The following is a 26,117-nucleotide window of genomic DNA, read 5'->3' as shown; positions in this document are numbered from 1 at the left end:
ATGGGGACTAATGTGGCAATGCCTGAAAATATTTTTTATTTTACTATTTTTTTGTCATTGTTTTTAGCAACGTTTTGCACACACAAAATAGAATAAAACAAGCATTGACACAGCCAAAAGGCTGGCAGCCAACAGCTGACTTCTTTGCTTGGTCAATCCTTTTTTTTAATTTTTTTTTTTTTTAATTGTACTCTGGTCTATACTGCAGCTAAAAACTTTTTAATATTGGCATTTTTGACTGTTGGACATACAATGTTGCGCTTAGTCTCTGAACAAGTTCCTTTGCGCAGCCTGTACTACATTTATCATCTCCTGATCATTGTTAAAGCTTCTTTTGACATACCTTTACAGAATCTGTGTGCACACCCACCCCTTATTTTTCGTAGTGTACAACAAATCTCAAGTGTGCGTGGGTAGAGTATGTAATCACACCTGATCTCTATTACGATAACCTGGCAGGGTGTGGCATGCCACAAAGCCCTATGAGCTTAATCAGAAAATCTTCTCTTTATGAAACAGGGTAGTACCCAGCAGAGAATGTCATGTGACCTTTCATTGCCAACGTGTACAACTCCACTGTTCCAGTCAGAGGGAAATAAACAACCATATGAATTTGACATAGAACAGCACCACAAAAAAGAGTTTCACATTAAGGGTCCTACAACAATTTGAACTTTAAAATTGTAATGCTTATTACGGTGCATTTTTATAAGAAGCCATTCATTTATGTATTTACTTTTGGTTTATACCATTCTTTTCAATGCTTTGATTCATAAACTTCCCATGTATTTATTTTAGCTTCAGGTATATTATTTTGATAGTATTTTTATTGGTATTTGATTGCATAGTAGAGCGAGATATTATGCACTGTGCACTGATAGTCATTGCACTGATAGTCAGTTAGTATAAAGGTTCACCATGGTGCCAACCCACCGGCTAACAAAATACAAAACATCATAGTATTGTACTTCATTATACATCAATCAGAATAAGATGTAAACAATGATCAAGTAACTAGGTTTTGATGCTGTTTTTCCTCTGTTACCAGTATTTCTCAAGTTCAGTATGAACACGTGTAACCCATGATATTGGACAGCGAGTCCGTTATCTGTTGCTTGTGTCTATTCTCTTGTCTGTAAAAATGCATTGTTCTGTATAGGTTAGCTAACGGGAGTTGGAAAGCCAAGCTCATCGCTGCCATATCACTTAATAACAAACAAATATGAGAATCGTTAGGAACTTAGAATAAAACAAAAGTAAAACAGACTGGGGAAAAAATATAAAGGGGAAAAACTGTGAAAAAAGAGTACTGTCCTGAGAGTCTGGACACCAGTAAAGCACACAGGGACCCATCACAGCTCTTACAGTTTCTGAGGTCCCAGGTTACGCATTTTAGCATGCCAAAGGAAGGGGCAGGAATCCTGAAGCCCACCCACCTGCCAGAATAATCACTCCGAGCTATCAACTTGGCCAACACATCATCGAGTGGGGGGGCCTGGGGTGGCCCCCCCAACAGTCTACTCCCCTGGTATTCCAGGCCTTAAGTACTTCTGTCCAAAGGCCCGCCAGAGTGCTCGCTCCTGCACTCTGGCACATACATCTGTCTCCCTTGCGGCAACCGTTGGGCATATCCTGGCCAACACTAGGGCCAGATCTACGAACCTGGTACCAGCTTTGTGCTTTCTGGCTCTGGGGAACAGTCCCAGAAGGCATATGTCAGAGTCTGCCTCTAACTCCACACACTTGGAGCAGGTCCTCGGTTCTCCTCCATATATAAGCTGCATTCTATGGGGTGTCAAATAAGTAATGTGTATGTAATTAAATTTGTACATATTTAAACCTAGTATTCCTGGAAATATGCTTAGGGCTGGCCACAATCTTATCCCACTCCTGATCCAGCAGGTCTCTGCCCAGTAATGTACCCCACCTCTCCCGAGTCCTCCCCAGCGGTGTCGTAGACGTCTCCATTTGTGCTCTATAAAGACACTTCAGCAGATGACACGTGCCCAGGGACATCAAGGCTTGGAGGACTGCATAGGTCTAGGGCTCCTGTCGGGGACAACATATCTCCAACCGCTCGTACTAAAGCATATGTCAAAACTGTCCAGGGGGTAGCTCACATTGCAACATCAAGTCGTCCGGTGGAATAAGTACGCCCAACTGGTAAGTTCCCCACCACGTCCAATCAGATAATTGTAGTCCTGTGAAGAGAGAGGGAGGGTCACCATGAGGTGGTGCATACAGATGGATCTGGTCTGTTCTCCGCAGGCATCTCTGCCAGCTCTGTAATGCCACTCTGAATAACACTCCTGGTTGTGGGATAACCACTTTTAAGAGCTTAGCTAATGAGATCCTCTGTTTGCCAGCTAACCCAATGGTATCCAGTATCTCAAGACCCTCGCCATCCAACCATTGGGTCATCAACTGAAGTTGGGCCACCAAAGAGTATTATTCAAAATTTAGGGCACGCAGGCTTCCGTCCCCTTGGGATCTCTGAAGTATTGCTAGGGAAACCCTGTTGTGTCCACCATCCCAGACTAGTTCTCGTAGCAGCGTCGCCAGGTGGTTGAGCCAGGAGTGCGTTATTCTGACAGGGACATTAACAAAAAGGTATAACAGTCTAGGCAGCATAATTATCTTGGACAGAGATAATTGCGCCATTACTGGCAATTTCAAGGAGTGCCAGAGTTTAACACTGGACTTACGGGAAGAAATTGCCAGCCCCAGATTAACCTCTTTTAGGGCATCTAGCATGCGAAACACCTGGTTCTAAATAACAGAAGGACAGTGATAACCAAATGATCCCTAGGGGCAAACCAGGTAGCTGCGCCACCTCCCACTTCACAGAAAATGTGCATTTTAGTTCGGTTAATATAGAGACCAGCGAGCATCGCAAAGTTACCCAGGAACATCAGTGCATTCTCAACTCCCCGTTGGCCATCCACTATGTACAGTAGCAGGTCATCAGCATATAAAGAGATAATATGCACCCTACCCTCTGACCACACCATGACCTGTGCCCTTCTGACGGAAGAGCTCTGCCAGAGTTTGTGGCCAAGGCATACAGAAGAGGAGATAGGGAACACCCCTTTCTGGTGCCCCAGTGAACTCTGTACTGGGCAGAGACAACACAGCTAGACTTCAATCTCGCTGTGGGATTAGTGTAGATTAGGCAAACCAAGTTTATCTAGCCATTTCCAAGCCCTATCTTAACCATATCAGCTTGGAGGAAGTCCCATCTCACCGAATCAAAGGCCTTTTCCAGGTCTGCCGACATAAGAGCGTCCGGACAAAGGACTATATCCTGATGGTACAGTTTAGGATATAGTTGACTGAGATTTTTGTTAGTGATCTGTTTGAAATGAATCAGTTCTGAATGAGACCTGGCATGTGAGGAAGCAACCTCATTGTCAACACTTTACTGAGGATCTGAAAATCCATGTTCAACATGGACAAGGGGTACATTTCAGATGTATGCACACCTATTATCTTTGTCGTGGGACCACCAATGCATCTCTGGTCCAATCAGGTAGGGTACCCAGGCGGAGCAACTCGATGTATAAGGTCTCTAGTCTAGGAGCCAGGTTGGAAGCAAATGTGGCATAAAGTTCTGCTAGCAACCCATCTAAACCAGGGGTCTTCCCAGTGGCCATATCTTTGATGTCTGAGCGGATCTCCTGCAATGTCACAGGCCCCCCCTCCCCCCCCCCCCCTCCCCAAGTCATCTTGAAAAGCATGGAACCTTTAGATGTATTATATGCGACAACTTGCGTGGTAGGGTTTTTCCTCTACCAAGATGAATGGTGCCCATTTCTAGCAGCCTTACTAACTTAGTGATATGTTGCACAGAATGCTGATACAACGTGCGGAAGAAAAGATGTATGCGTGCGTAAAAGCTTCCCAACAATGTAGCTATTCATCGTTTTGGATGGCTTGTAAAATCCCAGCAGAGGCGAGGAGTATGCAGATTCTTTTTGGCAAACCCTTTGGCAGCTTAAAATGGCAAGCGAAATGTTTGGCATTCTAAAAGAGAATCACTTTAAACAAAACATTGTGGCACAAAAGACAAACATTTGTCAAATATGTTGGGCGGTCACACACACACAGCCCTATTTGGGTCTCATCGTTGTGATGCTGTTGACACGCACAGATTGCCTCATCTTAAAATCTTTTATAATAATGAAAGCTTAAATCCACACTGTACTTCCCCTGGGTTTGCGCAGTAAATCAGTTGCTTTGCCTGAAGTAGCAGATCACAAGTTGTAATTTTGCCCGTTTTGCTTGCAAATTGGATCATGTTTATCAAGCAAAAAGGTTTTCACTTAATGAGATTATTGGCCATGCTTTGGTTATGTTTTATCCTCTTTTTGGAAATGTTACGTACATTCATTTACTTTAACCATTTTTTAGGGCACGTTTTCTGGTATTGAGTGTTGTCACAGTGACAATGCTTAGTTATTACTCGATGGTCTAGTTGTTCCGGTTTTCTCAAGGCATTCTCTTACGATTGAAAGATAGCCAGAAGTGGACTTTCATCAGCACTTGGTTCAAAGGTTATAAATATTGTCATCAGCAATCAGTGCTGTCACATAATGCATCTTCAAAACTTTGAGACCTTTGTCACCCAGTGATCATGGATCCTCTCACCAGTTGGGTAGAAGGCCCAGTAATCTTGGAATGGAAGTTTGTAAGACCGCACTGCTGAAGCCACTTATTTAAAAGCACTTACATCTTCCGCAGTCCACACCAATTGTGCTGCTTAAGGATTTTGACTTGTACAGCACTAGCCCACACGTAGCAATACATTTTTTGTGTACTGGAGTTGGCTTGCCTGAAATCATGAAGGCTTTCTCTTTTGTGATTTAATAATGAAACACATGAAGTCTGAGAGATCGATAGTCTACTGTGGATAATTCAGGTCATGGAATCTTTAGCCCACTCTATTTGTGTACCTCTGGTGGTTCCCCCAGGCATGTATCCACACTGCATGAAGCTGTTTATAACCGCTTTCGGTGGTGAATAGCTGAAGCAAATTGGTAGCGTCATTTCCAACAGTATGATTCTAGAATTGTGTTGCAATCAAGACATTTTGTGGAGCGGAGCCTTGCGTTCATTTTATTTATCTTGCCTATAGCCATTGACTGCATGTTTTGTTGAGAGCTCTTGCTGAAAGTGTAGCAAAGCACAGAACTCTTCAGCAAAGCACAGAACTCTTCAGCAGCGCTGTTGGGTGAATTTGTAGGACGACAATGCCGTCTAATCATTTACACACACTTGGTTTGTTCTCACTATAAAACATCAAGTAAAAGTGTATTTTCCTGCTTGTATCCACAATATGCTGGTGCATTTCAGATTTCCCAAACACAGACTGGATCCAGCAGGGATAGCAACAGAGCATGGATCCTACCATACACACAACAAAACACACATGTAAGTTTGTGATTGCAGTGCATAACTGCCCACAATACTCATTTTGCACCCAGCACCACCATCTGACCATGGTTAATTCTAGGTAGAGACAGATTCAGTTCTTACAGAGCGTTTGTAATCGCAAGGCGGAATTCAAAAGAATCATTGATAGATAGGCATATGGTTGTCCCCTACATTGATTAGCTTGTGGTGACGTTAACTAAGACCCTGTGTGAAATACAGTAGGATGGAGCCTTGCAATGTACAATCCCTTGACAAAGAAGGAAGGACGTTTACATTGTGAACGCTGACGCAGGAAAAGGTTTTATGTTTTGGTGTTTATGACAGATGCCCTAGCCAGGTGCTTTCCATAAACACCAATGGGTCTTCCTTACACGGACACATGGTTTGATAGGCTAGAGAGGCTCACCACCTCCCTGAGTAAGCCTATCCTACTACCCTTAGGGCCAAGTGCTGAAGAGATGTTTTGGTGCTCAGTTTGGGGCTAATTGATGTTCAGCAATCTTATGTTTCTCTGGGACCCCAACCCATGAACCAGTTTCCGCTTTCCAACTAGAACTTGAATTAAAGTTTGTGACTGCTGTAAAAGAAACCAGCTCTGCTTCCTTCCATTCCCTCCCCTTTGCTGTATCACAACAAATACAAGCCCCAGTAGTGTGAATCACATTGTAAACCAGGAGTGGCAAAGCCTATAGGTCTCACCTTTGGCACAGTTTGGATTTGACAAAGCATTAAGCCAATGCTGGCCACCATTGGCAAACTAGTATTGGCAATGCTAAGGTCTAGTTTTAAAGGAATGCTGTATGGTAATATGGAGCATTACAAGTACATTGTTTGGGAATTAATATGTACTTGTGTGGAAGCAAAGAACTATAGAATAACATTAGTTTAGGTTAAAAAAGGTAGGGTGACAGTTGTACTGTCAAGCCAGACCTGAAAATCCTTGTAGGTTAATGACTGCCCTCCTCCCATCTTTGCTTCTGCCAGAGAAAGGTAAACGCAATAAATGATCGCGTTCTCAGACACTTTGACAGCATTACAATGCCATGTGCATGTCCCTGAAAGTTCAACCTGAGCCAGCTGGATATATAAAATGATCACAGCTGCAGTGGAGGGTTAGCCTTTTTTGGTGGAAGCACACAGCTTCTACCCAATCAAAGCACGTACTACTGGCTCCCAACATGTGGGAAGAGCCATAGTCCCTCTCTCGTGATGGTCACATAATCGTCTGGTGAGAGCTGTGCTTTCAAGCTAGACCATAAAGGGAGAAAGGCAAAGAGATGCGGCCTGTGTTGGCGGTTGCCTCTAGAAGGACACAGGTACATTTATTTATGTTGACGATGAACACCACTTAAATCAGTAAATTTAAAAAAAAAGTATTTGAAGTCAATTTTTATTGTGGCAGAGCACACAGCAGTTGCCGGGCTCTACAAAAATGCAACTTATATAAATGTGTGAGATATATAATATATATGAGTTGGGGGAGCAATAAGGAGTGGGGGATAGAATAAAAAGAATACTGGGTGGAGGAGGAGGTGGAAGAGCCAGATGGATCATGGCAGTACACGATAGAAAGCAGCACAAGAGGGAGAGAGCGCTCATTGTGGGCGGTTATGTGGCAGGGGTGAGGACCACCAAGGAGAGAGCTAAATAAAATGCATTGGAAGGGTACAAGTCAGCCAATTAAAAGTTCGGTGAAGAGGCTATGCTCCAGGGGAGGAACAAGCAGAAAGAGGGAAGGCAAGCCATCTAATAAGCAAGCAAATGAGTGATCAAGGCAACTAGTGGTAAGCAATGAGCAGGCGTGACAGCCCAATGTAAGTTTTTGATAATACTACAAAAGTTCTTTTGCCGCCAGAGAGCTTGCACTGTCTTGTAAGCAAAGCTTACAAACATCTAGAGCAAATAATGTGTGGCTTGATGTGAGTCCAGGTGCAGAATCCTCAAACAGTGGGAAGTGTCTGAGCACAAAGAGGTAGGGAGCTTTCACTATTCAGCTACTTCTTGCTGGGGCCAGTAAACGCAACTGGTTATTCACATGTGTGGGTCAGTGAACCGTGTAGTAGTGGATTGGGGCTAAAGTTGATATATGACGGAGCCATTTTACAGGTGTGGCAATCCACGCTACTCTCACACTAAGAATATGCACATTATTAACAACCATGTTCCCTCTATACACGCAGAAGACTGGTACATCATGGGCAGAAGGTGGCTTAAATTCTTCCCTGACTGGTAAAACAATACTGGGATAGTTGGTAACCCTTGTTTTGGAGGTTTCATTACCCCATCTTTAATCCTGTGATTCTGGGTCCATAACAGAATGTAACTAATCCTGCAGTGTCTTGAGATCTGATGTTCTCTAATATGGCACTATCATGTTTTGGTTAGATATATGTGTTGTTGTGGCTTTGTTTGGCGATACCATTTTTTTCTTCTTAAAGTCCACTCATCCCCTCCCGAGCACGCTCGTAAAGGCTGAACCTTGATTTTCACACACTCAACAGCTCCCCTTTTCATGTTAAAACTATTAGTCATTGGCGAAATAATACTGCTGTATCGACTAAAAGAATGGTTTACATTAAGCCTCAAAAATGAATCTGTAGTTCTATTCCTTTAATTAGACTCCACATTCTCGGTCTTATGACCATTGAGGCTGGACTGTAATGGACAAAAGGGAGTTGTAGTCCTTTGAAATTTTGAGTGTACTTAATGAGAGCCCCATAGGGGGGCCAATTCCAGGCCGAACTTGCGCTTTCAGCACAAAATTAATGTTTTTAACTACTTTGAAGTTTGGTATAATTTTATGACTTTGTCTACAGGCAGAGTCGACTTGTAACCAGGTCATAAATTCAGCCTAGAAAAATTTGAAAGGTGTATACCCAGAAGCTCTAATTTGTTAGTTTTTAATTTAATAAATATCCCTTTGTAATGACAGTATTTAATAAAAATTAATGCCAAATCGTGTCTGGTATACAGTAATGCATATCCCAACAAGGTATTGCCTAACAGACGCTATGTAAAAAAAAAAGAAACAAATGAGGCAGATTACCTCAACCATATGTTCTCAACAGATGATTATTTTATTGTACTAGAACCCGCTTCCACATTGTGCGGCATTCTTCGAGTCCCACCCACCCTCGAGATCAAATGCTGCATGTATGGGCTCAACTGTCTTTGGGATACTCTGTGGACTTTTTTTCTCGCCGCCAGTAAAGGCAATCCCCGCATGCACATCTTCTGTCCACCCTGTAAAGAGCCGTTCACGTCACATGACGGACCGCGCGTCGGCCGCGTGTTTATTTTCGCGTTGCGCTTTTACTTAAAGTGAAAGCGGGATGAGAAAATAAAGACGCGGCTGCCTTTGTGGTACCGCGCTTGTTGTTTCCCTCTTGTTAATCAAATCGCCGTCCGTTGCACGCCCCTCATTTGTTCTTTGTATTTTTGCCAATATGGTAAATCTTGTTTTCTTTACCACGTGCTGTGCATGACGTCACACCTTTGTTTAAATGCCGTTCCTGCATTGCACGTGTACCTTGTGTGACTGCCGAAGTGCTACCACTTGTATATCATCAGACTGTGGTGATGTGTGCTGCCCATGTTATAGCCCCTTCCTGTAAGTGCTGTTTTTGAAGTGAGTTCTGGCACTTCTGGTCTATCCGGTACTATGCATGCCGGGTCCTCTTCATATAAATGGTATTTCTGCGTTACAGGTGTACCCTGGCCATCTGTGGAAGTTGTGGGAGTGTCACGTCACCAGACGGCCACAGGCCATGCGCTGTCCGCGCTGCGTCACCTTCCTGTAAGTGCTGTTTCTGCACTGCACGTGTGCACTATTTGGCTGGAAGAGGTGGCATTTGCACGTCACCGGACTGCAGTGCCTTGCGCTGTCCGTGCCGCGTCACCTTCTTGTAAGTGCTGTTTCTGCACTGCACGTGTGCACTATCCGACTGTGGAAGTGGTGCAGTTGCACGTCACCAGACTGCACTGGCCCTGAGCTGTCCGCGCCGCATCACCTTCCTGTAAGTGCTGTTTCTGCACTGCACGTGTGCACTATCCAACTGTGCAAGTGGTGGCACTTGCACGCCACCGGACTGCACTAGGCCTGAGCTGTCCGCGCCGCGTCACTTTCCCGTAAGTGCTGGCACTGCATTGCATCTTTGAGCTGATTTCTGGGTCTTTCCAGACCGCTACAGACTCCACACACATTTAAATATCTATTTGTCTGTGGAGTAAATCTGTGCACAGATGCAGTCCTTTGATTGTGAAAACCGTGATGCAGAAGCGGGCGCCGCGGGGGCCACCTCTCCCAGACCCTGCGCTGCGGCGCCACAATGAGTGTTCTGATTAATGGCGCTCGGCTGTTACCTCCGGCGTGCACGCAGTGGAGCGAGATTACTATTATCGTTATTAAAATCAACCCTATAGAAAATGCCTGCAGTCACGTCACGGCGGGTGCTAGGAAAGCAACTCGGAAAACTCACAGCAAGAACAACGGTTGGAAAAATACCAAAGAAATATCAGGCGCTGTCCTGAGGGCCGGCCTCAGGGAAGGTCCGAGGACCCAATGTATCAAAGGGTTCAGAAACTTTTTCAGGGATGGGCAAAGTGCGCTCTGGCCCAGGGCTCCAGCTTCTCAGGCCGCCCCTGCAGAGTCTTGCCCTGAAGACCATGAATCATTCTTAAATATTTTTTTTTACATTGCTTTGCTATACAATACCATTAGCAAAGCAAATAGCTTTAACTTAATAAAAGGCAAGACCTATTGCATTTTTAATGCTTGTTTATAACATTAGACTCGCACATCTGTAGTACCACAGACATCATGGTAAGAGACGATGCCAATACAATTTTTCCTGGGGTTGTATGAATGTTGACTGCTCAAACACTTGTTTTACGCAGTGTCTTGGTTCTCATTCTTTCCTTTTAGCTTTGGGGTCCTTTTCATGTGCACGCTACACCAGTCGATACCTTTCCACCGTCCTTGCACTTGGATGGCAGAATAAACCTGATGTGTCAGTGCCCCCGGACATGTGCTCTCGGATAAGATGCACCCTTTTGAGTCATATTGTAATAGAATCATGAAATCACCTGCGCACGTTGACCTAAAGTCTGCTATCCATCGCAGTTTTTGCTGCAATCTGGCAGCATTTTTAGGGTCACTGGAGATGGAGGCCACCGTGCTTTCTTTTGACTGGGTAAATTTCTGACGGACACCGTTTTGGCAAATCTCTATAACCTGGCAAGAAGTCCCTCCTCCATGTCCTCTTCCATCACATTAATCAATCAGGGAATTGTGAAGCCCGCTACTTACCCGAGAGGGTCTGAAGGCGCAGGGGGGGGCATGTTTGGTCATGGAGAGGGAAGAGTCGAGTATGATGCCGAGGTTCCAGGCGTGGTCCGTGGGTGTGGGAGGGCTGCCGAGGGCGGTGGGCCACCAGGTGTTGTCCCATGCAGAAGGGGAGGGTTTGAGGACGAGGATTTCTGTCTTCGAGTTGATCTTCAGGCAGCTGCTGCTCTTCCAGGTTGTGACATTCTTTATTCCTACTTGGAAGCTGAGTCTGGAGGTTATGGGGTCCTTGGTGAGGGTGAAGATGAGCTGGGTGTTGTCGGCGTAGGATAGTATACTGAGTCCATGCTGACGATGGCGGCGAGGGGGGGCCATGTAGACGGAGCGTAGGGCTGAGCGATGATCCTTTGGATACTCTGCTGCTGATCTCTGTGGGATCAGAGAGAAGGGGGGGGGGGGAGTCTGATTCTTTGGGTTCTGCAGGTGAGGAAGGAGCGGAGCCAGCGGAGGGCGGAACCCTGTATGCTGGCATCGTGGAGTCTAAACGTAAACAAAAGGGGTATACCCAAATTACCCTCCTATACCTGGGTATGGGACGTACTTTTATACAAGAAGAAATGATATGAAGGAAAGTATGCAAGAAAGTTTGAGTAGAGCACATTTACTTACTCTCTCCTAAATTTTGTTATTCTTACTGTATGTATCGCAGTGTATTTACAACACACAGAAACAATGGCGTCTAATCAATGAAGAAAACAGAAAATAACATACACCACAACATTATGTACATCAACATAAACACAATTATACATTACAAAGAAACCCTAGAATATTATTCTCACTAGTGTCCACCCATGAATTCTGGGCGGAACACTCAGAGGTAGTCCGGGTGAAACACCTAAGGCCTATGGACTTTTTTTCCTAGCTCTAGTGTGTCACTACACAATTCCAAGGGTAACTATGATTCCAAGGACATCGTGGAGTCTTGCGGTGAGAGTGCGGTGGGAGACGGTATCGAAGGCTTTAGGGCTGCAAAGTGTCCTTGGTCGAGGAGCGTGCAGATGTCTGTGGCAGCGAGCAGGGTGGTCTCTGTGCTGTGGTTGCTGCGGAATCTGGATTAGGAGGGGTCGAGGATGGAGTTCTCTTCTATGAATTTCGTTAGTTGGACGTTGACTATTTTTCTTGTGACTTTGGCCACAAAGGGGAGAGAGATGGGTCAGTAGTTCTTGAGGTCCGTTGGATCTGCTGAGGGATTCTTGAGGAGGGGCTTGACTTCTGCACATTTCCGGTTGTCTGGGAATGTGCCGACTTCGAGGGAGGCGTTGATAATGCGTCGTAGCACCAGTGAGATGGGGGCGGCAGCTCTGTAGAAGATGTGCGGAGGGCAGGGGTCCGTGGGGGCTCCGGAGTGAATGCATTTCATGGTCGATGCGGTGTCTTTGTTGGTGAGTGGGGTCCAGGAGGAGATGGTAGGCTCACTTTCGTTGCAGGGGGCGGAGTGGGTTTGGAGTCCTGTGTCTGTTTGTCGAAGTTGTCGTAGCAGGATCTTATTTTCAGGTGGAAGTAAGAGCCAAGTTCATTGCAGAGGTTCTAGGAGGGTGTGACGTCTGGCTTCGCTGGGTGCCTTAGTTACTTCCTGGATGATGTTGAAGAGTTCCTTGGAGTTGCTTGTGTTGGCGTGGATTTTTTTACGGATGAAGGTTCTCTATGTGAATCTGACGAGTTGGTGGTATTCTGTCATGGCATTGTTGTAAGTGAAGTGGTCTTCCAAAGTTTTGCTGTTTCTGCAGTTCTTCTCGAGACGTCTGCAGGCGCGTCTGGCTTCTTGGAGGTCGATGGTGAACCAGGAGGCCTTCCTGGGTCGCTGTCTGTCAGGGTTGCGAAGGGGGTAAGCTCATCTGCGCAGTTGGTGATACATCTGTGAAGTTCTTTGGCTGCGGTGTTGGCGTCAGTCGTGGTGGGGGGGGCTTTGTGATTGAGGGTGGCGTTGAGTTGCTCCTCGGTGATCTTGCTCTAGGCCCTTTGCGGTGGGCGGAGTGCTGGTTTGGGTGCGGTGCATTTTTTGACATGGAAGTGAATGCAGTAGTGGTCTGTCCAGATGGGTTGCGTGGTGTGGCCGAAGTGGATGTTGTTACCTCCTGCGAAGATGGGGTCGAGGGTGTGTCCTGCTTTGTGGGTAAGGGTGGTGACGAGTTGTTAGTCGGAGGTTGGCGAGTTTGTCCAGAAGGGAAGCGGAGTTGGGGGTCACTGAGGTTGTTGAGATGGAAGTTGAGGTCTCCGATATGAGTATGTAGTCCATGGAGGCAATAGCGTGGGTTGTGATTGAGGTCGGCGATGATAGTGATGAACGCGGTTCAAGGTCTGGAGACGAGGGTGCCTCCGTCAGGTCAGTCTGGGGATGGTCTGGATCTGTAAATGGGAGTGTTCGGTGGTGGACAGGGAGTCACTCATGCTGGAGGTGGTGAGTCGGAGGGATCTCTTGTGTGCGATGGCGAGTCGTCCTCGTGCGGTTGGGGTGGTCTGGTGAGAGGGTGTTGAGATCCCAGATCTCCACTGCGTGTCTGTGCAGGGAGCGCATGTTGAGGAGGATGCATCTCGGAGCTGCTGGCGAGGGGACGTCTGCCGTGGCGGTGCGAAGGGTGGTGGAGGTTTGTCGGCAGGAGAACTGGCCATGGGTGGTGGCCTGCATAGACAGCTGGCAGTTGTTGTTCCTTCCGGGGTTGAGTGCGAGGAGGGCAGTGAAGTCGTAGCGGTGGGTGGGCGTAGAACCAGGGTCCCAGGCTCTGGTCGCGGACGGGCCCATGCGGGTTTACCTTTGCCAAGCCAGTGGTGCAGCAGCCGTCATTAAATAGGGGAGGGATGTGCAGTTGGGAGGCGGGAACTGGCAGGTGGAGGGGCCGTGGGGGCAGCAGTGTCAGGGAAGAGGACGGCGAAAATCGGCACGGAGGAGACCGACAAGGGCACACACAATTGGCAAAATAAACAGAGGCACAAAATTACAGGGAAAAGACAGAAAACGGGCAAAGACGCAAGACAGACAACAGTAGACTAGCAGAAGAGCAAGGCTCTCCCACTGGACCACCAGGAATGAGGGCCTCGAACACCTACCTGCACAGGGCAGCGCACAACAGCGGCGCTACTGTGGGAGAGAGCAGGTCTCTGACCAGGAGGTCAGAGGTCTTGCTCAGTCACCCAATCAGCCAATAAATTATTATTGTCGTTTGTTGAACCAACACTTCTTTGGCGCCTTCACTGTATCTAGACTAGCAGACTGATGTCATGGGTGGACTTCTTTGTACATTTCTACATGTTTATTGATAATGCAATCTTGAAACATCTTTTAAAGTATGCAAGAACTTCCTGCCCTGGTTGGGTACATTGATTGCCTGGGAAACAATTTGAGTTATTTTATTCAGCTGCACCCTCAGAGCAGCAGGTGCTTTTGTGGCCGCTGAGAATGTTAAAAATTACTGTTCTAAATCCAGTCCTGAAATATTTTTGAGAAATTGAAATCATTACAATTTTTTTTTTTTAATTAAGAGGGATATGGGTTTACAAAGTGTAACTTCGTGTTGCCAGCAGGTGCTGCCCTTGGGCGCTGATGAAAGTAAAAACAGAGCACTCTTGGAAGCCAGTGTCCAGCGTACCCCCAACCACCTCCCCCCGGTGCACACCCATTGATATATAAGTACGTAAGATTTTTATAAAGCATGCATTTGCCGAGGCGTCTTAGCGCTAGCATTCCCGCCAGATGGAAAGAGCTGAAAAACCAATCTACTGAAGATGAATGGAAAAGCGCATGTCTCCAGCAGTTTTCTAAAGGAGGGTATATTAGAGTGAGATCTTAGCACAAGGATGATACGCTCCTTCGCTGAGAGTTCCACTTCTGTTTACTGCATCTTAAAATGGCATGACATTAAAATAAACAGATGACACATGCGAAGGTGGAGGGGTGAATTGACTCGATCATGTGAAATGCAGTTTTAATCAGGAAAATAGTTCCTAGTTTAAAAAAAAAGGGCTGCCAAAAGTGCATAAGTGTTTGTGTTCTCTAAGTGCGGGCTTGGGGTACATTTTATCCTTAGTGGGCCCTGCAAGATCTAGTTTGGTCGCTAGTTGTTGGTGATCAAATACCTGCCTTGCTGTCTCCAGCAGAGGAGGTCTGTCTGTGCACTGGGGTAGTCTGTCTGGCACGAAGTTTTGTCGGCTCGGTATCAAGCAGCATTGGCAGGATCACTCCATTCTCTAAACATGGACCACCAAGTCAACAACGCTTCTGTACTGAGATGCTAAACGACAGAGTGGTGGTGTCCATTAAATATTAAACCACAAGCCTGAATGACATTGCATTGACAGGATCGCTCCATTCTCCAAATATGGACCGCAAAGTCAACAATGCTTCCATACTGAGATGCAGAGACACATGTTGGTCATGTTCATGAAATATCAAATTAGGTGCTTGTATAGCACAACATTGCTGTCTTCCTTTCTAAATATTGCCAGTGTTTCCGGGAATGAAAACATTGAGGAGAGCTAAAGACCGATAAAGCAGCCAAACATGAGAAAGGTACCCCTTTGCCCAACAAAAGCTAATGAGCAGAGAACTACATTGATCTGTGACATCTGCAAGTCCGTGTTGAACGGAGGAGTATATGTTCTATATGTGCCTTGTGTTGTTGCATACTGATCAGATATGGCATGTTACCTGACGCAGTTCTCAAATCCCTGGTATAGGGATTATGTACATAACCCCTCTGTGCTGCACAGTCTTTCGAGAGGCTGACTTGGATATATCACTGTTGATAAAGTAGGGGTCAATATAAAACTGTGGATTGAGATGTTATTTGAAACAACACGTATTTTTCGAGATTGCTCCATGCCGATTGTGCAAGTAAGTCAAATCCTGAGATTGTGTGAAATGCATTTTAAAGTGTGATAGCAACATAACTCCTCAGCACTTATGAGTTGCGTATTAACTGTTTCTGGTGACTGTATTTCATGAGTTTCCTAATTTGGCTGCACTCCTGTATTCTTTCAGTGCCTCAAAGTGCCTGTGGTGCCTTGGCAATGTAGCTGCCTCATCGTGGCACTAAGAAAGAACAAAATATTTACATAAATTCAGGGGTAAAGAACAGACTGCTTATCAGTGCACAGTGTTAAGCTTTAGGGCAGGGGTTCTCGCCTAGTGCAGGGGTAAGCTTTAGGGTAGCAGTTCTCTCTGAGAACAAGGGTAAGCATCAGTGTTGGAAGGATAAGCCACCAAAAACAGGAGTGACCTTCAGAGATTGCGGTACTCCAAAACCAGTGGTACGTTTTCGGAGCCGGGTGCTAGAGGCAGAATGGTCGGCGGCATCTGGGTACTCTTTACAGCAGGGTTACTCACAGAGAATGGGGGTAGTCATTGATACCTGATGAAGATTTGGTACCAGTGAAGAACAGGGGGGTTTCCCAGCAAGGGCAGGGTATGCTTTAGAGCTGAGGTAGTCCCTTAAATTAAGGGTGGGCTTCAGAATAGAGGGTACTCTACAGTGGCAGACTTAAGTTTCAGAGCAGAGGTACTTCTGAGAATAGGGGAAAGCTTTAGAGCAGGGGCACTGGGTGAAAGGGATTGTCAGGAACTAGCTTCAATGTATTTTCCTCGAGGGCTGGCCCAAGTTAAGTTGATAATTTAACAATCCTTAATGAAAAATAAATCCCAATGTATCTGTTGTGTGAGAGTCTATTTGTAAATACCCATTGTAGAAATAGTTACTGCATTTGGGCCCTGTGGGGCTCCATGGCTTTGTACCAATGCTGTAGCTTTGTTGGGAAGCAGGAAGTGGGCAAAATGGATGAGCCTGGTCATGCATCTGTTCCTTCAAAATCTGTTTGTTCTCAGTGGCATCAAAGACCGAATCTACACCTGCTGTTGTTGGAAAGTTTATTGGGGCAGTTGTTCAGTTTGGGACATTGTGCCATGGTAAACCTGCTCATGGCCTGTCTGTGACACTTGTCTGTTCCAGCCTAAAATGGCAGTTTCAGTGGTCTAATATCGTCAGACTATTAACTTTCCAACCCAACAGCATTTTGAATTGGTTAGCAATGCCCAGAATTGTACGTAATAAATTAGAACTGTTATTTTTCAGGCTCAGGTTTACATGAGGATATTATCGGTTTCACCCCTCACTTGGTTGAACAGGTGTGTTGGGAGGTTTGTGTTTTGCTTCATGATAGTGTTTAGGTTGAACGTATTGCAGTGTGTTCAATGGTAACTTGAATCCAAATTGCTTCCCATACGATTTCATAACAGGATGTAGAATAGTTTCACACACTTCCTGCTACAGCGATTAAGCTTACGACCATAAGAAATTTACTGTTGTCATTGCAGTGTTTCTTCATTTCAGTGTTTCTTCATTTCTGTGCCTTCTTTGTTGTAAATTGCAGTGTTAGCACTGGTTTCCTTCCTCTTGTCGTTATCTGATTTTAAAACCATTATGATTGTTATCTTTGAGTTAAAAAGTAGCCATTTGATGCGGATATTCGTGTCATGTTTGAGTCATTGTTCACTTTTCCTTGGATTGAGATAGCCTTTTTCATGATCAGTATTATTTTATGAAGGTGTTGCTCAACATCAGTCTGGCATTTTATGCCTGTAGAAATGTGGATGTTTAGAAATGGTGAACATTGTCCACTTTAATTCTGCCATTTTCTAATGTTGGTCCTGGCATTTGATTGTTGACTCTGCTAGGCAGTGATTTGTGCAGGCTCTGTGGTTGACATTTTAAGTGATGTGGCTTCTTTCATCTTCAGTGAGACCACTCTTTAATCAGAAGATCTTGGTTACATGTGTTCCCTTGGAAGAGAGTTCATTTGAACCCGCTTACCTGTTGCTCAGGAAACCAGCTTTCACATAGATTAAGACCTATTGGCCTATGTCTTTTAGCCATGTTGTACAGCAGCGCGGCTGCTGCTGTTCAGCATAGCTAAAAGTTAGTGACATGGAGTAGGGTGGGGTGGCGTAGAGAAGTACAGTTGCGGGTGTCAACTAAAGCATCCATAGAGAAGGCAGATAGGGTGAAAGCAACATAAATAGTGCATTGCAAAAAGACAGGAAAATTCAGACTTGGTCCATGCTCCAGGGAGAAGCTAGCACAAGAAAGGAAGGGAAGCCTGTGGGAGCTAAGAAATTGAAAGATTGGAATGAGTGACAATGAAAACAACAAATGGACTCCTGTGGGTGGGCTGTAAGCCCACTGAATTGTAAACAATGTCTCGCAGCACCATGCATGCAATGTGTAGGCAAGACCTAAAAATCAAAGCCTATCGTTTGTGGTGCCTGCTTGCAGTTTCATAGTCTTACCCTTAAACGAGAGTGTTTGTTTTGTATTTTACCAGTTTTTAAAACTGCACAAATGCAAGTATGCCATTTTAATCTGAAGTCTGTCTAGATAGTTTGCAGAATTGCAAGGTATGGGGTTGATTTAGAGCACAGACCCTCCCCAAACTTACCAGCATTGTTCTCTCTGGAATCAAAAATATTTGTTTTGTCATTTTAATAGTATAACATTGATTAACCATTTTCTTAATCTTTCAGGAGCTCGAAGAAATCCGCAAATCTGGAATGAAAAACTTCTGTAACATCCAGGTTGATGAAGCAAATTTGTTGACTTGGCAAGGACTCATTGTTCCTGTGAGTATACAGCACATTGAACAGCTCTTTGGCTTGTACGATGTGTCCGCTTCACTGGGCTACGAATAGGTTGACAGACCATCAGGGGTTGCAATATATTTGGCTTCTGTTAATAAAAATTAAAAGACCATGCAATATTTGGCATTTATGAGGTTGCTTCAAGCTTAAGAGTTGGGTAAATAGTTTTTGGTCTGAGATCCACCCTGATGCCATGCCCCCTCTGTTGTAAATCTTGTTAGTCCGTGGAACATTTGTTCTATTTGCAGAAAGTAATAGTTTGATATAGGATTTATTTCTGACTATATTTGTCCACTTTCTAAAGGAGGAAATGTATAAAGGGGGTCTTTGCCCTAATGGCAGATTTGTTCTTTACAACCTAGTGTTTTGTGGAATAAAAAGGAATTAGCACACAGGTTTCCATGCTGTTGGCACTAAAAGCTGTCTGGTCACCCTTTTTAGGTCGAAGCCTACCAGACAGCTGTCTGGTTTGCTAACGACTTCTTGAGGGCATTCTGAAAGCTTTCCTGGGGAAGCATTTCACCCATTGCTTGCTATTGGCTTTGTGATTTGTAACTCCACATGTGCTTGCTTTCTATTTGCTGGCTTTGTTTTAGGCTGTCCAGCTTGAATCTTCCCTCCAGTGAGCATCCCTTGTTTATTGTATCCTTCTGAGTTTTCGCCTTTTGTTACCGGCCTTTAAATCTTGTTCTTGTCACATTCTCTGTGCATTCGAAGACTGAGGTCAAACTTTAGGCTCTCTATTCTGAGGGAGCTTGGTGTTTACTTTACTTTTGCTGACATCAAAATGAGAGAATTTATGTGACAGTTCATCCTGCTAAGTACCCAAATGAGAGGGCAGGCTGTAGGATTTTTTTTTCTAGCGTACAACAAAAATGAACTGTGCTGATATTTCAGAATACATCAGATCTAGGATAGTAAAGTTGAAGCACTTTTTGGGGTAATTCCGAAGTGTGGTGGAAACAAACATATCAGTACATTAGGTGATGACGTTTTCACACATCATTTGCTGACAGTAAAACTGTATGTCTGTGCAAATGTAATGTTCATTTAAATGGGTTATCTGTAAAGGTACTGTGCTACCACACCATACATACTCCATAGTACTCCACCTTACACTACTCCACTCTACACATGCCACTCCACCCCACCCCACTCAACTCCAGTCTACCCCACACCACTTTACTCCAGTCCATGCAACTCCAATCTAGACCACTCCCCAAACTACCCCACGCAAGCTATCCCACGCCAATCAACCCCACTCTATTCGAATCTACCCTACTCTGATCCTCCCATTCTACTTCACCCCTCTCAATCCACTCTACCCCGCTTCAATCCATTCAGTCTACCCCAGTAAATCCCACTCCAATCTACTCGACTCAATTTGAATCTGCCCTACTCAATTTGAATCTGCCCTACTCAATTTGAATCTGCCCTGCTCATTCCAGTCTGCCCCCTGCTCATTCCAGTCTGCCCCCTGCTCATTCCAGTCTGCCCCCTGCTCATTCCAGTCTGCCCCCTGCTCATTCCAGTCTGCCCCCTACTCCAATCTACCCCGATCCACCCAACTCCAGTCTTCCCCACTCTAATCTACCCCACTCCATTCCAATCTACCCTACTCCACCCAATTGACCCTACTCCATGCCAGTCTGCCCTACCCATTCCAATCTGCAATACTCCATTCCAGTCTACCCCACTCCACTTTATTCACCTCCACTCTACCCAAATTTCACCGACTCCAAACTACCACTATCTACCCCAATCCCAATCCAATCTATCACACCCAACTCACTCTAATCTACCCCAGTCCATCCACTCCTCCTCAATCTACCCCACTCCAATCCCTACTCTACCCAACTCCACTCTACCCCAATCTACCAGACTCCAGTCTAACACAATCCACCCCACTCCAATGTATCCCACTCCATTCCAGTCTACCCATATATAATCCACCAAGTCTATCCCACTTCATTTCAATCTTCCTCACTCCACTCTACCCCACTCCATTCTGCCACACTCTATCCCACTACAGTCTACCCCACTTCACTCCTCCCTACTCCACTCCATTCCATCCCTCAGCTCCATTCCAATCTACCCCTCAGCTCCATTCCAATCTACCCTACTCAACTTCATTCCAATCTACCCCTCTTTCCCCACGCTACCCCTCTTTCCCCACGCTACCCCTCTTTCCCCACGCTACCCCTCTTTCCCCACGCTACCCCTCTTTCCCCACGCTACCCCTCTTTCCCCACGCTACCCCTCTTTCCCCACGCTACCCCTCTTTCCCCACGCTACCCCTCTTTCCCCACGCTACCCCTCTTTCCCCACGCTACCCCTCTTTCCCCACGCTACCCCTCTTTCCCCACTCTACCCCTCTTTCCCCACGCTACCCCTCTTTCCCCACTCTACCCCATTCATCCACTCTACCAAGATTCATCCACTCTACCACAATCTACCAAACTCCATTCTACCCACTAAACCCTTCTCCAGTCTACCCTACTCCACTACACTTTTCACCAGTCTACCCCATTCCTCTCTGGCCAAATCTACTCTAACCCCCTCCACTCTGCCACCCTCCACTCGTCTGCCACCCTCCAATCCACTCCACTGCAATCTACCACCCTCCACTCCAGTCTCCCTCCCTCCACTCCAATGCAATCAACCATCCTCCACTCAAATCTACTCCACTCCAATCCACCCCAGTCCAATCTACCACACACCCCCACTCCATTGTACCCTGTTCCAATCTATTCAGTCATCCCCACTCCACTCAACCCCACTCCACCCTGCTCCACTCTACCCTACTGCACTGCAGTCATCACCACTCCAGTCTCTCATTCCACCCTAATCTACTCCATTCCACACTACCCTAATCGACTCCCCCCACTCCCCCCCCCCGCCACTTACTTTTAGCATGCCGAACAAGAGCCACACTGGTGTGCAACATGGCCAAAACACATTGTCAAAGCCAATCGCTCATGCATAAACGAGACCTTTTGGCTTTGCCAGTGCTCCTTTCACGATGTCTCGTCAAGTGTGAAAACCTTGATTTCAGTGCTTGATAATTATTGCCGTTCATGTTTTGTTCAATTTGAATATAATAACTTTGCCTGTGTAGGCAATGTTCTTGCTTTATTAGTGACACACCATAGAGGTCCTGTAGACTCTCACCGTTTTTCCATTTGTGCTTTTGAGGTTCATCTGGTATTAATTAATTGGGAGCAGCAGAGATGGGTGTAGATTTCTACCGTCTCTTGGGGTAACAGTAGAAAGCTAGGTGCATTTCCTGGGCTTGTGGTTCAGTGGCAGCGATGAGAATCGGTGGCAAAATAGACTAATAGAGCCTGAATACTGCTTCCTGTTAGTCCCTTCACATGTAAAAGTTCAATATCAACAACGCAAAACCATTACCCATGTTATTCCGTCAGGCTGTATGCAGTGAAATAAGTATTTTGCTTTTTTTCCTTTCTATCTTGCAGGTTGGTCGGCTTAATAGATGACGTTTAATAGGTCCCCACTGACTACATTTATCGGACCTAATCTTGTCCATGTCTGTATCTAAAATAAAGTTCCAAATAATTGCGAAAAGAACAATTGATGGACCAAATGCTGATCATTGTTAAACATTCTCCCCAGTACAGAGATCTGTGCCTAAATCAATCATTGTTTTGCTCCCCAAGCCAATCCCGTTCAAATTCAGCCATATGCAAATCAGTCTCGACCCTGCTCCCCATAGGAACAGTCCAGCTGGAACTGACAGGGTTCTCCCTAGACTGGAAACAAGCATTCTGTGAAAGTTTGATTGGCTCAGAATTGCTTCCATCGTCTGTCCTTTTTGCATTTGTCGCCCCTAAGTGGGAAGGGTATGCCCAGACGTGTTTGCCGTGCTCGCTACGCCACGAGATTCAAGCTAGCCTGGCTGATGAAGGGTGAAACCCCGAAACTGGTCCCAGGATGCTTGTTTCTGGTCCAGGGAGGACCTGGCCTGGCAGGTTGGGCGTGACTGGCAATGCATACTAGTGTTTCTATTCCTATAGATGCACACTAACCAATTTATTTGTATAGCGCTGATTAGAGCAGAAGGTGTCGGAGCGCTTTACATAAAAATAAATAACCTAACATAGCTTTAAATAGGATGCCTAAAATGAGCAATCAACTAACTTAGCTCTGCTTATGATATTCAACACAGATTCAAGAGCAGGCCTAAAATGAAGCTGAAGAGTTGGTCAGCAAGAAAGGTGTGATTACAGAATGTGGATTAGTTTAGGACAGCATACATTTAAGGAGTGACTAACATATTATACAGCTGAAACAGTCAAATAACCAACTGTCACAAACGGTCAAGTCTTGGAGAGAGTGAGCTATTAGAGCCTAGTTCAGATGGTGTGCGTGGAAAGGTATTTGTTGACGAGGTGTTTCAGGTCCCTTTTAAAGCAGGAGAAGGAGGGGTTGCAACCGAGGTCTGTAGGGAGAGCGTTCATATCCTGGGTGCATTTCCAGAAATAGAGCGAATCTGGGTGGTTTTCCTTTTCAGTTTTGGAGGAACAAAAAGTGAGTTGGAGCTTCTCAGAGTTCTGGTTCTTCCAGCTGTCGTACGTTTGTCTAGATAGTTTTGGGGGAGGGGGTGATGCAGGTGGCCCTTTAAATACATCTTCCTTCAGAAGAAAGCCAGTTGAAGGACTTGAGGGCTGGAATGATGTGTTCAAATCATTCAACACCAGTTATGAGTCGGGCCGCAGTGTTCAGAACTGATCTTGTGTGGGTGGGGAGCTTAGGTGAATTTTCTGGGTTTCTGTGAAGATGGTGTTCCCAGTGTCAATTTTAGAGAGGACTAGAGATTGTACTACTAACGTGAAATCGTCGGGGGGGGGGATAAAAGGTTTCATTTTCTTGAGGTGTTTTAGTGAGAAGTTCTCCTTTGGCTGAGTTTTTGATGGGATGATTGTCAAGTTCTTATCCAGGGTGATGCTGAAGGACTTTACTGAGTTGGACAGGGTGAGGGAGCAGTTAAGGCCACTCAGGTTGTTGAGCCACTCTTGGATTGGTAGGTGGTTACTTTTCAGGACAAACGGTATTAATTCCATTTTGTTTGGATTCCACTTTAAGTGGTTCAAATCAAACCAAGTTTGTATTTTTGGTTAGTGTCATTGAGGTGTAGGATGTCACTAGGTGATTTGATTTTGTAGTAGTTGCATATAGGTGATACTTGACCCCTCCTTGCTTCAGGAGGAATGTAAGGGGTTCCATGAAGAGACTGAAGAGGGAAGGGGAGAGTATAGAACCTTTAGTAACTTGTGTGGGTAAGTACAGTGACATTAATACCAGAGCTGATCTTAAGTGTCAAGTAGAGCTGAGTAATGTTGAAAGCCACTGATAAGTCAAGCGGGATGAGTAAACATGCTTCACCTTCATCTTCTGTTCTGTAGAGGTCATCCGAGATGTTGAGAAAGGCAGTTTCTGTGCTACAGCCTTGTCTGAATCCTGATTGGAAGGTATCCTCAAGACTGTAATCGTCTGTATGTTGGTTAAGTTGAAGAACGCAATTCTCCATGGTTTTGGATAGGAACAGTAGGTTGGAGATGGGGCTGAGGTTGTTGAGATCATTAGGACCACCCCCTGGTTTTTTGAGTGTGGGTGTGATTTCTCCTAGTTGGAGGGAGTCTGGTATGGACCCTTAGGCGAGTATGAGTTGATGATTTTTGTCCAGAACGGGGCAGTGATGTGGTTGAGGTTTTGTACTAATGGGGTCGGGAGAAGATCCGTAATGTGGGATGTAGGCTTTAAGTTCGCAATTATATTAAAAGACTTCTTTTTCTGTCATGAATTTGAAGTCGGACCAATTGACAGAATTTTTCAGTTGGTTGAGATCATGGTTGTCCTTAGTATAATTTAGGTCCATTTGGTCATTAGTAAGCAAATTGGGGCATGTTAGGAGGGTTGGCGGATATGTGACTTGGATGAAGTATTGATAGATTTTTGTAACTTTATCGGTGAAGAAGCTGGAAAGTTCTTTGCAGCTTTCGTTTGTGGCGGTTATGGTGGGGATGTGAGGGAGGTTTTTCTTTTGACAATGTTGAAGAGTTTCCTGGGTCTATTCTGAGCGTGGTTAAGTTGGTTGCGAAAAAGAGGGCTTTTCTTTAAAAATGGGCTTCTTATATGACAGCTGTGCAGTTCTAAGCAGAGCTAGGTGCATTGTCGAGGGGTTCTGTCTCCAAGCCCTTTCCGCAAGTCTGAGTTGTCGTATCTCGTTGTTGAGATCAGCGTTGAACCAAGATTGATTTGATAGACCTCGATCGTTTTAGTTTGAGTGGAGCCACTTAATCAAGAACCTCCGTCATCTATATGTTAAAGTGTTCAGTGAGGTAATCGACGGTGTGATAGGGAAGGTGACGTTGTAGTTGTGCACTAATCCTGGTTTCCAGTTCAGTTAATGTCCAGTGCTTGGGTTTATCAGTTAGGGCTGGTTGGGATCTGATGCGTGTGTTGATATTAAACGATATGAGGTGTTGATCGGACCAGTCAATGGGTGAGATTGATCTAAGTGAGACCTGCTAATTTTCGGTGATAATCGCATCGCGGGAATCCTCTGTGTGTTGGTTTATTGCAGAGTTATTTAAGATCGATTATTTCAAGAAGGTCTGTGAGGTTCTGGACTGTGGTTGAAGTCGCCCAAGAACATGTCCTTCGCGTCCATTAAGGAGATTTGTGTAACTAGGTAGGTTAACTGTTTTCTGAAGAGGGCGCGATCACCAGGAGGGTGGTAGATAGTGTGTAGTTTATTATGAGAGGAGCCCTTGACTTTAAGTTCGACTCTGAGGTACTCGAAAGTTGCGGGTTTTAATATAGAAAGCTGTATTTCTTCTTTGTGAATGATAGCTAGTCCACCCCCTGTTCTTATAAGTCTGTCGTGCCTAATGATGCTATAATCTCGTTGGTATAAGCAGGTGTAGAATGGGGGTAGATTGGTCATTAAGCCAGGCTTCAGTGAGGAAGCGATATCTATTTCTTCATTGAGTATAGCTTCCATGATATCTGTAGCCTGTTGATCTGCAGTTGATGAGCATCCATGATAAAGGGCAGGGATTATCGTTGCTAAAATGTAATGTTTGAATGGTAAAAGTGGGTTTGGGCCGGTTCTGGGTTTGGTCTGGGGTGAGGGTGATGGAGGCGATTGGATCACAAGGCCCTACTGTGTTAATGAGGTGAAGAGTGACTGAAAGATGGTGAGGTGAGGGTCTGAAGCTTGTACGAGAATGTTCCCTGTCCTGAAGATAGAAATAGCGATTTCCCCTCCAAAGGTAGGAGAAGGGGAAAGTTTTACTCCATCAGGTAATTTGATAGACTTGGTAACCTGAGTTGGAGAAGGAAGACGTTTTTCCACTTTGTAAGGCATTGGGTATAGAAGACTAAGTCGGTTTTCTTATTGCCGTTGGACATGTGGTAGGTGTCCGCTATTAGGGTTTCCGGGTGCTGTTTCTGGAGTCTGTTTGAAATTCTTTTTTTCATTATTAGAGATATTTCAAGGATAATTGATGCTCCACGGGTTGGCTCCAGATCGCACAAGTGCCTTGTCAAGGGGTTTTTGTGGTAACATAGTTCAAGGCTATAAAGTCTGGTTATAGTTGAATCGAACAATAAAGGGCGCTATGGTATTACCACGAATTGGAGTCTGACTGCTAGATTTAAAGTAGTAGGCTGCTTGACAGGGCGTTG

The 26,117-nt window shown here is 45.3% G+C and overlaps 1 protein-coding gene across 1 annotated transcript in view; it reads left to right on the top strand.

Annotated features, from left to right (window-relative positions):
• The window catches only part of UBE2L3 (ubiquitin conjugating enzyme E2 L3), a 96,365-nt gene that overhangs the window by 21,581 nt on the left and 48,667 nt on the right, over window positions 1-26,117 (top strand). The window contains exon 2 of the mRNA XM_085636431.1: window positions 18,291-18,386. Coding sequence (XP_085492557.1) covers window positions 18,291-18,386 — 96 coding nt within the window. The remainder of the gene's footprint in view (window positions 1-18,290; window positions 18,387-26,117) is intronic.

The sequence above is a fragment of the Triturus cristatus genome, chromosome 11 (genome assembly GCF_964204655.1).
Source record: "Triturus cristatus chromosome 11, aTriCri1.1, whole genome shotgun sequence".
Taxonomy (NCBI): Eukaryota; Metazoa; Chordata; class Amphibia; order Caudata; family Salamandridae; genus Triturus; species Triturus cristatus.
Note: the sequence above shows the minus strand (reverse complement) of the source record. Positions and strands in the feature narration are given on the sequence as shown.